The 14,555-nt window shown below is 35.2% G+C and overlaps 1 protein-coding gene across 1 annotated transcript; it reads right to left on the bottom strand.

The window, feature by feature from the left end:
• Positions 1 to 886: 886 nt before the first annotated feature.
• On the bottom strand, positions 887 to 10,447 carry LOC103720689 (vesicle-associated protein 1-3-like). The gene is made up of 8 exons (XM_008810520.3): positions 10,089 to 10,447; positions 9,577 to 9,647; positions 9,338 to 9,419; positions 9,109 to 9,224; positions 8,846 to 9,007; positions 8,664 to 8,708; positions 4,476 to 4,553; positions 887 to 1,241 (listed from the first exon to the last, which is right to left on the bottom strand). The coding sequence occupies exons 1-8, from the start codon at positions 10,138 to 10,140 to the stop codon at positions 1,131 to 1,133; spliced, it is 717 nt and encodes a 238-aa protein (XP_008808742.2). The 5' UTR covers positions 10,141 to 10,447; the 3' UTR covers positions 887 to 1,130.
• Between the last annotated feature and the right edge of the window lie 4,108 nt (positions 10,448 to 14,555).

Below are 14,555 nucleotides of genomic sequence, written 5' to 3'. Positions count from 1 at the left end.
CTTTCTTTCTTCTTTCTGCAGTGGTCTGCCATCAAAAGACAGTTAAGATGGTCAAAGGAGAGGCAACAGAAGAAAAAGGAAGATGGAAACAAGAGGGAGAGATGGCAGGAGAAAGGAAGTTCATGGCAGAAGAAGATAAGGGAAGTGAGAGGAAAGGAGGGACAGAGCTGTTAGGGGAGAGAAGGGTGAAGGAAATAGAGGAAGCGATGGCAGAGGAGAAATCGGCAGAGGTAAAAGATGAGAAGGAAATAGAGAGAAATCAAGGAAGATAAATGGTAGAGGAGAGTTTAGTAGAGGTAATTCTTGATAAGCAAGAAGAGAGGAAAGAGGAAGGAGAGATGATGGGGCCAGAATGAGAGGAAGAGAGAGGAAACAAGAGGCAAAGATGGTAGAGACGCAGAGGTAAAAGAGGATGAGAAAGGAAGAGAGAGGAAACAAGAGTCCTCCTGTAGGGTCAAGAACTGCATGGCTATGGGCTTTGCAGCAGCAGCAGGATTCGCAATTGCATTGATCGGGGTAGCGGTGGCAAACAACTGCTGGGCGGAGGAGATGGCTTACCTTGTCCCAACCTGAGATGAATGCCCTTCTCTTTATTTTCTAATCACAATAAATCTTTCTCTTTTTTTTTGGTTTAGTTTCATTAAGTACTAGTTTGGTGATATACATAGACTGAATAGTCTGAAAACAAACTTGAATAGTTCTACTATGAGAATCTGCTCTTCCTTTTTTGTCCTCCATGAACTATGTGGATTATTTTTGTGGTTCATTTCTTTTCCATTTGTCTCCACATCATATTTCTCTTCCAGAGTAATTTGCACTTCACAATGGAATTCTATTCTAGCCTACTATGATTTGCAGCATTTCAAGAATTCCTAGAATTCAATCATAAGGGGGAAAACCAAAACATATATATCTCCAATTTCTGTGTTGAGTCTTTACTTTTTAATTATCACACCAATTTCATCTAAACGAAATGAATCAAAGTAGCTGTAACTGTAAAACTATTCTTTTACAAAGTAACAAGTCCACAAATTTGAATAAAACACGCTGCATAGAAGGGAACAGATGCATACCATGGAAAACACTTCAGTGCTTCTGTTGTATTGTAGTCTTGTAAGTACGAGCCTCTGCTATTTCTTCTTCATGATATACCCAACAAGGGCACCAAGGAGACCCACGAGCACCACAAACGTGACCGAGAAACCACTGTTATGCTTGCTCTTTTCTTTCCTTAGAAATTCCTGGAAGGAAGATTCGGTAGAAAGGTCACAGTATGAAAGAATGGACACAATTAAACTAACTTTTATGTGGTATATTTGCTTTCATCGGGCAATAGAAGTGGTACTTTATATGCTTGTATCAATTCTCTCCCTTAAACATGTGTGGATTCAAGGATCGATATGGTGTGATTTAAAAAGTTGTTGAATTGCATGTTGCTAAACCTATAGTGGAAGAATGCACATTTTGTTTTACATGTTTTACATGGATGAAGTGCAAGACTTCTAAGGGTGTGTCAGTGACATGAAGAATTGGTAAATCACAACTCAGAAAGCTATATATAGATTAGATCACTTAAAAGTTGGCATGGTGTTTTTAATACATTTAACTTACCTTTATAGACATTTCTGATGATTTTTCTGTTAAAAGTTGCTCTGAATCATCTTCCCCCTCCTTGTCTATGCTACCTCTGGCTTACCCATGCATAAATCAAACTTCCTGCTTTCACCATATATCTACCTTTATGTTCTCAACACTGCTACGTTCTTCAGTGCTTGCATCATATTTACTTCCTAACAATACAGACCAGGCAAAATTAATTTTCTTATTTTTTTACTGGAATCTTTCCCTAAGGTCTTATTCTCACCGCTATTTATACCAGACTACTTCCTGATCTCCACTTCATTGTATTTGCACAAGCCAATCCAACCATCAAGATCTTTTCTGCTCATTGGGGAATTTTGCACAAAAAAGGGGAAAGATTGACAAACTTTTAAAGTATAATTAACATCTTTTGATTTATTTTGCTCCTCAAAATTCCCTTTTAGAAGAAGTATCATATTTACTTCCTAACAATACAAACCAGGCAAAATTAATTTTCTTATTTTTTTTCCGGAATCTTTCCCTAAGGTCTTACCGTCACCGCTATTTATACCAGACTACTTCCTGATCTCCACTCCATTGTATTTGCACAAGCCAATCCAACCATCATGATCTTTTCTGCTCACTGGGAATTTTTCCACGAAAAAAGGGAAAGATTGACAAACTTTTAAAGTATAATAGCATCTTTTGATTTATTTTGCTCCTCAAAATTCCCCTTTTAGAAGAAGTTCATGCCAATAGTTCTACCAACCTGTGATAGAAATTTTATCTCCACAACCTTCCAGCAAATTTTCATGAATATATATAACTTATTTAAATTTTCTTGAGATGTATTTATAATCTTTTTTGTTTCATGTCTATAAAATACCATATGGGGATATTGGCACTTTGACTGCACCCACTTGTATGATATGTTGTTCATCTTTGATTAACAATGCCAAACTTCTTGCTTTCAGCATTTTTTTTAATTATTTGTCAGCCCAAATTTTAAAATTCAAGCCAAAACTATGCAAACAGTCAAAGCTGAGCTTTGGGAACCTTCCTCCTCGGTCTATTTGTCGAAGTGTTATTAGTCGATTTGAATGTTCACCTTTGATGAACGAAAGATTTGGCATTTAGTTGTTAATAGTCTTCAAATACTTTATTTTCTTCTCGTCTCTCTTACTCTGGACATCTGAGCTAAAAAAGTATATAACTACGCCTACCGCTTCAAGCTTGGATCACCCAAGTTTTGATGGATTTGGCCCTAGTCAAGCTTTGGTGCAAGCAAGTTTTGATATGGTGTTCATCTTTGCTGAAAACGATCTATTTGGCTGAAATGGATCAGTTTTAGCTGAGACTGAACCTAAATTAGCCGGTCTTGGTCCAATTTTTGGTGGTTGAGCCAGTTTCAGCAGAAACTACCAAAGCTAGCTATAGATGCTCTTTTAAAGTTTTGATTTGCTCCTTGCTATCAAACTGTAGAGAGCTCTTTATTTTTGTAGCATGTAGGATATATATTGCCAATTTTCAACGATTTTTCTTTCTTTTCGTCAAGTTAAATGAGGGAGATACATAATAAATAGTCCTTAATAGGCTAAAGGCCTCTAAAATGGCCCTTACTATAGTACTTTACAAAAGTACTTGTAAACAACAACACTACATTTCACGAAAATAATCTTTTTTACATAAACTAAATGCAACATTCCAAAACTACATGGATTAGTAGTGAGCTATCTCATTATTATTCATTCCCGTCAGCATTCCTACCCATATCGTGATGATGGTAATGATGATGACTGCTGTTATTTGCATGACTGACCTTGGTACTAAATAGGTAAACCTAATTTATTTTGTACTCTTCATTACTTGTCTTGTTACCTTGTGCTTGAGTGATATTTGGTATTTATTAAGAAGAGGACATTCATGATTTTAGACAACTTAAAGAACCATCAAATGATCGAAAACAATGCGCCTTGAATTTTTTACACTTTTATTGAAACTCTGAAAGTCATAGCAAAATTGTTGAAAGGAAACTCTACCTAAGGGATCAAAACTGAAGCTAAATTTAAAGCCTTGGTGGAACTATCTTGAACCCAGGTTGAGCTTGGGTTTACCAAACCCGGGCCTGACATAACATGTTGACATCTCCAGACATGGTTCTAGGTTACAAGGGTTTAGATAAAACCAATCTACTACACAAGCATGCATAAGAATTACATTTATTTTTACTTTTGTACCATAGACTATTTACACATCCATCAACCCATGATCTATGTAAGTTTTGGTTCCAATTTTAATTTGTTTCTTAGAGATTCAAAAATTGGGAAACAATCAAAAACCACTGGGTTCTCAGTTAGCTACCAACCAAAACTAACCAGAATAATGTGCACCTCCAGTATCAATTGCACAAGTTAAGCAATATTTGTACAGTAAAAGGTCTAACATCTCTAAAGCAAACTCAATGGTTCTTTTTGTAGCTTGGGAGTGTTTCTGAAGACCCACTCAATTATTCCACCTTTTTTTCACTAAACTAGATTATTAATTAGAGGAACAACAATGTTACCCACTAACAAAATATAGTTTTGAATAGACAAAGTAGGGAATATATATGCACCTCAAAGCAATCCGTTGGCAGTAAAGACTAAAGAGAACCAACACGATATTCAGTCAGAAAGTGGAGAAGCTTATAAAAGCACCATAAGCACAAAACAAATTCAAGCACAAACATTATAATTAAGCACTATGGTCTCACATGTTTAACTTTTATGTCTATAGTCTCACATGTTTAACTTTTATGTCTACCCATTGACATGATTGAATTTACCACTCTACAAATGCTAAAGCATGTCTTTCATATATCATAAATTAAATATGCACCAAAAATGAGTCCATACCAGCTCTTGTCGGAGCTTCTGATTTTGTTGAATAACAGAAATTTTCTCCTCAGTTAACTTGGAAATCAGGGCCAGTGCCTACATATCATAAATTACAACAGGGTTATGGCCACAATGAAGCCAGCAGTAGATATAATAAATGAAAACACTAATGTAGTAGATATAATAAATGAAAACACTAATGTAGTCGATATAATAAATGAAAACACTAATGTAGTAGATATAATAAATGAAAACACTAATGTATTAATTGCTGAAGCATCATTATAAGAATAGTATGTCAAGCATGGTTGTCATCTTTCCAATGGAAGGAATAGAGTTCCACTGTCTATGAGTCCAGAAACTAAGTGCTGGCATAAAAAGCAACAGAAGATTCAAATAAAGACATAGATAACTAACAAAGGAATAAATTATCTTGATTTCTTTATTAACATGCATGTAATGCTCCAGCACTCTTTAAATAGATAATCAAGCGGCAAAGTAGCCCGCCAGGCTTTGTCAACCAAGATTCATGTTAGAACTATTTCCTAACAAAATAAACATGTGAGGAAATGTTTAAGATACTAGAAGGTAGATTCCATGTTTGGTCTGTAGTTTTCTCTGCAATCAAGAATGCTACATCCTTTGTAGCACTCTTTAAATAGATAATCAAGCGGCAAAGTAGCCCGCCAGGCTTTGTCAACCAAGATTCATGTTAGAACTATTTCCTAATAAAATAAACATGTGAGGAAATGTTTAAGATACTAGAAGGTAGATTCCATGTTTGGTCTGTAGTTTTCTCTGCAATCAAGAATGCTACATCCTTCGTACCTTATAAATTCAGATGCCTCTTGCTTACCTTTAATATCCATCATTAACATGACAATAACAAATTACAGTTAATTGGTTTCTTAATAATTCCAAAAATGGAATATAAGTAAAAATGAAGAAATTTCAATTTTCCAGTTCAAAGCCTTTTCTTAGGGTTGGAGGGTTATCGATGTTCATACGGACAATCCATCATCTTTCCGATAATGACATCATATCTAAAGATCAACCATATACAACACAAAAGCCTCAAAATCCAGCACACAACGCTGGCCTCTAGGGATTTGTGCATGTACTGTGGGGTGCATGCCCGAAAAAAAAAGTGGCTTTGATTCTGCATATTATCACAAACCATCAGAAACAGATATTTCAGATGCTTTTCTCTCAGGTTGCTGCGCTTAACCAAAACCAGCAGTTTTGGTAAACATACCCTCCATGTATTTTTCTTCTTGGTAGAACATATACCTTCCATGTTTACTCTCTAATAAGTGACCAGGAAAGAGAAAAAGTACACAGACTAAAAATAGAATAACTTGCCAAAGTATCATAAAAAATCATGAAAAGATAAAATCCAGCCATCCATGAAATGCTCCTTAGAAGGGGCAGATTGGTCAAAGTCCTATCACTTTACTATATTTGAATATTTGTAAATTACTCATAATTTAAAGATTTAATTAAAATAACCGAAAATAGAAAACCATAATTGTTTGCTCCTGAAACACTGATTAAAAATTAGAAACAGCTCTCATAGAAGTTGTGCAATATTAATGATAATTAGGAAAAAAAGACCACCTTTCGTTGTCAAGTTATGAGAATGAACAATTTGAGAAGACAAGGTATGAGATTCTGTCTTCATCTAAAGGATACAACATAATGTATTGTCAATGGTAGTAACATGATGTACTTGAAAGTTGCAAGGATAAAATATAGAAAAAAGTACAAAAACCTCATGAACTTGGAATGAAGCATATGGAAAGGAAAAATATTTAACTGAAAATTAAGAGAATAATATTATGCAAGGAATGGGATCACAATCATGGTTGGACTTGCAAGTTCCAAGCTTCCCTCGAGACTTGTCAGCTCGCATCAATCATTGTAGTCTATAAAGATAGGGAAGGCGTAGCTGTGGCGGCAAGCAGGCGTGCAAGGATTGTTGGCTAGAAAAGGAACAAACTCAAAGGATAATCACAATCTTGTGCACTCGAGTTTTGCTGGCTTCCAAGAGGAGTTGAAGGGCTAAGAAACTAAGAAAGGGAATGAGGTTAATCTAGTAAAATCATGGATAATGGGTTGATCTCGAGTCTTGCCAGCACATACACACACGCACAGAGAGAGAGAGAGAGAGCTTGCCATTCTATGCCTAGGGAATGAGGTTAATCTAGCACCCACTATCTCACCTACAAAGACAGGGAAGGCTTATGGGTTTTCCTATGATCTTGTTCAGAAGATATAAAGATATTCTTTTTTGAAAGAACTACTCAAAGATCTTTAAATTTACCAAATTTGACTTTGGAAAACAATATGATGGAGATAAAATCATAGTTTTCTCTAGCAAGTAACTGGAAGGGATTATAGTGGGTTCCACAAGTTCTGGCCGAAATTAATAAGAGACCAATTGAAGAGGGATCATGTGTTGTGATGAGGGGTGACCATGGCTCTGCATAGCACATGCCGAGATCTTGTAGTCTATAATTTCTTTTAATGCTTTCACCATTAAAAGATATCTTTGGTGATTCATGACTAACATGGCAATAAGAACTCAAATTATTAGGTTCTTTGGTAACTCCAACAAAGGCATATAGATAGTAAGGAAGAAACTCCAATATCTCCTAGTTCAAGCCCCCCCCTTTTTTCTTTCCTAGTGTCATATCAATCTTTATGCACATAAATCCGTGGAACTATTTCATGTAATTACACTATATATAGCCATGAGCCAGAAATAGGTTCTAATTACTCGACGTAATTCTTAGTAGGTAGAATCTTTTACCTAGGGTAACGCATCTGCTTTGGAATCTTCTTAGAAGCTCGAACCCAAATATGCATCCGCTTTCTAAGCACTTCTCTACTAAAAGTGTCAACAAAATATCCACTCCACAACTGAACCTACATTTGCTACCGCACCCGCTCCCAGTTCTAGCAACCAAGATGTAATTTTCACAAGCATTTACACAACTTTATATCTTTATCACTACCAATAAGCTACAACAGAAATAAAGTTCCCAATAGCATAAATAACTTAGCAGGTAAGACAGATTAGAAGCTTCAAGTATCCCACTCAAAACCATCACAAATCATTTTTCTTCTTTCCAAAGTCCATTTACACACATCAAATCATCTTACTCACAAATAAGAAATTAGTTAGTCATTAGCTTGAGGTGGCATGAAGTAGGGGCAGGTATAGGTGCAGTATGTAAGCAAGGAATCCGGGCTCATGAGAATTGTAAATAAGAACACTTAGAAGCTGCAAGCAAGAGTGATAAGTCCACTTGTTTGCAGGTTTTATCATTCATTTGGCAAGTAAAATTTGTTGTTATAGATATCAAAGTACGTAGAGTAAAAGGACTCTAAATAACTAAAGTTAAAAATCTTTACATATTAACAAAACTAGTTAGTCATGTGACAGTGGCCTAGCTCATTGCAACAAATTTAGACAATGTCCCAAAATGTTGTAATGACCATTACAACAGTTCTGAGGCACAATTATATTGTCATGAACATAAATAAAAGGATCCATACAATAATTAACAGGATTCAAATAATAATGATTTTATATTCGTTATGGTTTTCACAATGACATCATAGATGAAGATGCTTGTAGACAAGGTGTTATTAATGTAACAATTTAACAGTTAGAAAGTATTATAGCTGTTATAACGTAAGTGTTTATTCTCAAAGATCATGCTCATTTATTTAGCTCCATATTAGTCTAAAATAATTGTTCTGACTATTCATAATTAGCCTAACATCATGTATTAAAATATTGCTTAATAATTTGTGTGGTTTTGTGCATCATGAAGATTTAACAGAAAAGGTGCAGGCAAATGGAAAGGCAGAATCTCTAAAAATAACACAATGTACAAAACAGGGGAAAATCAAGCTCTGCTCTGTTTGCTTGCCAGCATATGATTTGCATGTTCCCACATACCACATTTGTTTACTTGGAGTATGTCTCAAGTCAACAGTTGTTCTTGAGTACTTTCCCTTTTGGGGGTTATACATCCAAGTTCCGTGAGGGGAATTTTCGGATGCCCAAAGTAAATCTAGAAGAAACAGTAAATCCTCATACCATGTGCAAAAATTCTTGAATTCCTTTTCATCAAAAAAAGAAAAACTTGAATTATTAGATGAAGTGCAACTACAAAAGAAGATACAAAAAGTCACCTCTGAGGACTTCTTCTTGGATGGTTCTTCATGAGATTCTGATACCTGAAATATTTGCACATGCATGCAGCTTAGATGAGCTAAAAACTGTAAGATATACAATATGAACTCTTATTATAGAAAATGAAAGGAAAAGAAATCAGTGACATATTAAGGAGAGTAAGTGAAAAACAACTACTTACAGAATCAAACAACGATAAGTTTTGAGCCTCATTTTCTAATGTAGAAGATTTTTGGGAAGATCCTTCTTCTGATTCTTCAGGGACAGGTGAGGGAGGATTGGCAGGAATGTAAACAACCCGCAGCTTGAACTCCTCAACAACGTTACCAGGTTCTTTATTAAACTGACAATTCAGTATGATATTGAATATAAGTCAGCGCGCTCCCAAAACAAAGTGACAAAAGAAACTTGACCATAAAGAGCAAGCTGCCCAGAACTAGCCACCATTTCAGGGGTCATATCCTTGGCCGTGGCACCATGGTCCACAATGACACTCTGGATGAGGAATTTGTCTTTGCATTGCATGTCAGGTGGAACCTCATTCTGAGCTTGCATTGTTACTAACAATCCCAAAATCAAAGCAATAGTGAATATCATATTCTACTACAGAACAAGTAAGCATTGATAAGTACGTCAAAATCTTGCTGTAGTATGACCAGTAATGATAGTTTACCAGTGACAACACATGTTGATCCAGGTAGAACAATTCCCACATTGGGGCGAACACAATATTTCTTTGGGTTGGTTGTTTTAACCTACAATATGAGAATGAACGTAATGTATTTGAAATCGCCCTCCCAACATCAACGATATACTCAATGAAGCATGCAGAGATAAAGCAAGAAAATATTGCATCAAAAAGGGAAGCAAACAAATAAAACTTAAGATACCAAACTAGAGCACTAAAGTCACCTTGAAGGCAACATACTGATCGGTCTTGTTGGTCAGTTGCATGGAACATGAGCTCTGCTTCTTCAATTCAACTTTTCAATAAAAAACATGGATAAAGAAAAACATATTCTGTCAGCGAAAAGAAAAAAGAAGACAATTTTATCAACCCTACAATGGAAAAGAGCTCATTTTTTGAGCTCAGGATGAAAGAAAAGAATAATAAGAACAAGAAACCCAAACCAAAATCCAACTAAACTACAAACCCAGAAGAGAAACCACGGCCACAGTACCACTTCCCCCTTTCAAAATCTCACCTTTGCTGAGATCAACCGAACAAAATAAACCCATCAAGCATCAGCAATGGATCACAAACAGAAAAACGACATACTCAATGGTTAACCAAGATCTCACCCGAAAAACCCCACAAAAACGCATGAAATCTACGAATGATAAGGAAATGGAGGAACTCATACGAAGAGAGCAATCATGCATTACAAAAAGAACGCGGAAAACAGCTAAGAAATGGGATTTACAAGGAAATTTTAGCTCTGCCGGCTGGATATCGAGAAAATCTCCGATACTCATTCTTATGGCCTGAGATCTCGCTCGAAGAAGAAAGCAAGAAGGTACTTCTCCCCCTTAATCCTCTCAGAAAAGAAGAAACCAAAGATTGATGTGATCGAGGAAGGAAAAGGAAAGATTTGTAAAAGGGAAAACGATTTCTTTTCCTCTTCTTTGCGCTGGCATTCGAATTCGATCTAAACTCTCGTTCTCTTCTTCCCTCTTCTTCGATTCAGTGGAGCTCAAATGGAGGGCTCGAAGAGACCTCGGCAAGGAGGAAGAGTGAGGAGAGACAGGTCGGGGCGTTGGGACTGGTGATCTCTCTTCTTAGTTTGCTTGATGGAACAATGGTTTGAGTTCTGGATTGACCAAAATACCTCGAAGTCACGCCGTCACGGTCGAGGTTTCCTTAACGGCATTGTTAACGGATCCTAAAACTGTTTTTTTTTTTTTTTTTTTTTTTGACAATTATGACCGTTACAACGGTGTTATTACGACCAAGGCTAGCAATTTATAACCCAACCCTCAACCTGTGTCACATACGTTTTAACACAAATTAGTTTGAGTCAGATCAACCCATTTAAACCTATTTATTAAACAAGTTAAATACATGCTTGGATCTTTGATATATTTAACTCGTCTTAATCTTTTTAATAAGTGAACCGGGTCACAAAATAATCTATTTAATATATTTAAAACCTACTTAATCTGTTTAATCCATTAACAATCCATTTGATCTATGTAATCCATTTTAACTTGATTTGATCCATTTGGTAAAAAAAAAAAAAAGTTAAGTTGGGTTACATATTTAATATATAGGTCATATTTATATTTAAATTTTTCATCTATTTAAGAATATATCAGATTGCAAATTTTGACCTGATCCGTATCCGACCTGATTGCCACTTCTATTGTTGGCACTAAAATAAATTAAATACTAAGTGATACAACAATCAAGCAACCAAAAAAAAGAAAAAATGTAACAGCTAAAGTGCTACAATAAGAAAACTTTATATACATTTGTAGGTAAAAATAGGAACTTTGGATTTGAATTTATTTCCCTGATTTTTTCTATCATTTATGAAACTGACTGATTTTTATTTAAATAAACTTAATTATTATTAGATGTGTAATAATCAAAATTCTAGTTTTATAAAAGAATGAAAATAATGAATTAAAACATTACCCCTCTTTCAAGAGCAGGAAACAAAAAAATGAAAATAATATAATAAAATTTCAAATTTACTTTTCTTTTAGATACATAGCATGTATTAGATTGCTAGTAATGATTGATAACAAATTATAGTTTGTTTAATATATTTTAGAAAATATAAATATTGCATATCATACTAAACAATCTGCATGTAAATTAATTGGGGCCAAAGTCGTTATCGCTCATAAGGAACTTTATTTTCAAAGAAAAAAATAACTCTTTATATTTTGCATGAATTTGCAAATACTCTTTTGCATCTTCGATTGTTGTAATGTTCACTCTATATTTTTTAAATTATTGCAATGTTATCAAGCAGCCTCTAAATTAGGGCCAGAGCTTGTCTTCGGTGCTATATGGCAAGTTATCTTTGGTTAGTTGTATGATATGGATTTGTTTGGTTTTTTTAAAAAAGGGATAAAATCTGACACCGAGTTTCTTGAGCCCAAGCACCAAAATACCCATGTGGCACTAAAGTTTCCGCCAAAATCAATAAAGAGCTAATTTTTGTCTCTCTCTCTCTCTCTATACATATATACATATACATATATATATATATATATATATATATATATATATATATATATATATATCTATATATATATATATATATAGGTACATACATACATATATGTATATGTACATACATACATCTATGTATATACATACATATAAATATATATACATATATGTGTGTGTGTGTGTGTGTGTGTTTGTGTGTGTGTGAGATGGTCTCTCTTTGGCTTTCTCTATCTCTCTTTCATATCGTAGACAATTCTTCAAGCTCGAAAATTTGGCACGGGGATGCATCAAGCCTTAGTAGTAGAGGACCAAAGACATATCATTGCCATCTTGGAGCAAAACTTCTGTTCCTACTCGGAAGCAAATTTTGTGCCAAATCTAGTATCGTAGAGACGAATTTGATCGAAAAAAAGTGAAAACAACATAGTGAAGTTGCGAATGAAAGATCCTTCGACTAAAAGGGACCTGCATATGCAACTCACATGATGGGGGGCATTTACCGCCCATAATCTATCCATATCATCTTCCATCTTCATTAAACAAATACAAGCAAAAATCACACATAGGCACCGGGAGCAAGCTCTGATCCCAATTAAGAGGTTGCTAGATAATATTGCAACATTCTAGAAAATAGAAGGTGAACATTACATCAATCAAAGATGCAGAAAGGTATTTGCAAATTTATGCAAAATGAAGAGGAGTATTTGCAATTTTATGCAAAATGCCGAAGGTTATTTTTTCTTACCCTTATTTTTAACCCGCTCCCGTTTTGGGCAAACGGAGGGTGTAATGGGAAGAGACAAGGGGGTTTGGGTTCACAGACTGTACGCTCGTTCTGGGCCTTCGGTCCTGGAGCAACACTGCATGCGCTTTGGAAATCGTGCCATCATGTCTTATGATCGAGTTGGACGGCATTGATCTAAACAAAAAATCCAATCAAATTATTTATTACCATCTATTAATATTCCTACCTAAGTCGTTGGAAGGATTCGTAATCTTTCAACTGTGGCTGACCTACCCCAACTGTATTTGGATGCAGCTAGAAAGAGGTTGTGGTTCATGGCATCCATTAATAAATATTACATGAGCAAATGATTTCTGAAAAAAAAAATGTACTCAATGTGCAAACGTGCACAAAGTCTGCATAGCTTTACTAGAATATGGCAAGCCCTATCCACATAATTGATATCAGTTCAAAATTTCGTAGCATTTATTTTTTTTTAAGTAATCGATAAAAATATAATATTATATTGAATATTATATTTGACGCTTTTCCTTCGTGATCGAACTCTTAGTCCATCATCAAGCCCTCTTCATATCTAGATGCTGACTATGGTGGCGTTTGGATAGCTGCAACTTTCGCATTCATGTAGCTGGTTAAATAAGATAGAACTACTTTCTATTTATTATACATATATATATATATATATATATATATATATATATATATATATATATATATACACACATGGCTTTTTATATACTTAAATGCACTTGCTCTTCTTTATTATTAAGAAAGATTAGACGAAGCCTGATTAGTTTTGTTAAGCCTAATAACCTTCACTAGTCATACTTTCTCATCTAATACATTCTCTGCATAGTTCAAGGATTAAGAATAAGGAGCATCCCAACGAGAGATCTGAATATAAGCTTTTATCCCAATCAATCTAGACAAAAGTAGAAAGGGATTTTTTCTAGGAAAATAAAGAGTTCAGTACGCTAGGACCCATTTCAAATATATGGCCGGTTTGTGCCTAGGGTACTGGTCACTTACTCCAACATGCAAACTTGATTTCTGACACAGCCTTGACCCAACCTTGATATGAACGCAACATTGACCACTCGTAAGTGGGTTGGTATGGATTTGAAGCCGAATTCATTGAAAATTAGGGAGAGATCTAGTTTTGAGATTTTTAGACCTAACCTAATCTGGTTCCAGCTAATTACTGGATTAATTTATATATATAATTCTAGTTTTATTTACATATCTTTCTATTTCTAAACTCTTAGCATATGAAACTTAATACTATAACTTAATAAAGTATAAATGATAAAACTAGTCACATTAAACATGTTATGGTGTTTGTACTTAACTTTGGATTAAGTGTATTTAAAATTTTTTTGCCAATGTCCGTCATATAATCAACTACCAAGTGCTTCTTAGGATTTAATTTTTGCAGCATATAATTGGGCGTTTTATGAATAAATTTTTATTAAAGTGTCACAATTCAGATCCTCTCCATTCGGTTGATTGACTAGAGAGGGCCTATTTACTAATCACAACCGTCCCTGTATGCCACAACAACCGTGATTGAGGAGGGCCCACCGTAGCAAAAAATGCGAGCGAGAATCCCAGCTCAAAGTGTGAATGCTGTCGAACTCGACTTGAAAACTCTGATGGGAAATGATGTTATTTTCTCCGGACCCGAACCCAACCTAATCCTTGTGCAGGGTATGGAAAAAAACCTGGGTCTAGGGTTAGGTCTAGATTTACCCAAACCTAGACCTCGCCCTACTTGTGACCGAGCGACTCATGTGGAATGGGTATAATAAGACTATAAGTTGTTCGATTCCTAAATCCTACAGCCTCCACCACTATGCCTGCAAATTGTCCGACCACACCGACTTCATTATAGAGGTGTTTAATAATAAAAATTGCATCCATCGCTACACCAGCATTATAGAGGTGTTTAATAATGTCTCGAAT

The sequence above is a fragment of the Phoenix dactylifera genome, chromosome 17, assembly GCF_009389715.1.
Source record: "Phoenix dactylifera cultivar Barhee BC4 chromosome 17, palm_55x_up_171113_PBpolish2nd_filt_p, whole genome shotgun sequence".
NCBI classification, from domain to species: Eukaryota; Viridiplantae; Streptophyta; class Magnoliopsida; order Arecales; family Arecaceae; genus Phoenix; species Phoenix dactylifera.
The sequence above is the reverse complement of the archived record's forward strand: the minus strand, read 5'-3'. Positions and strand labels throughout refer to the sequence as shown.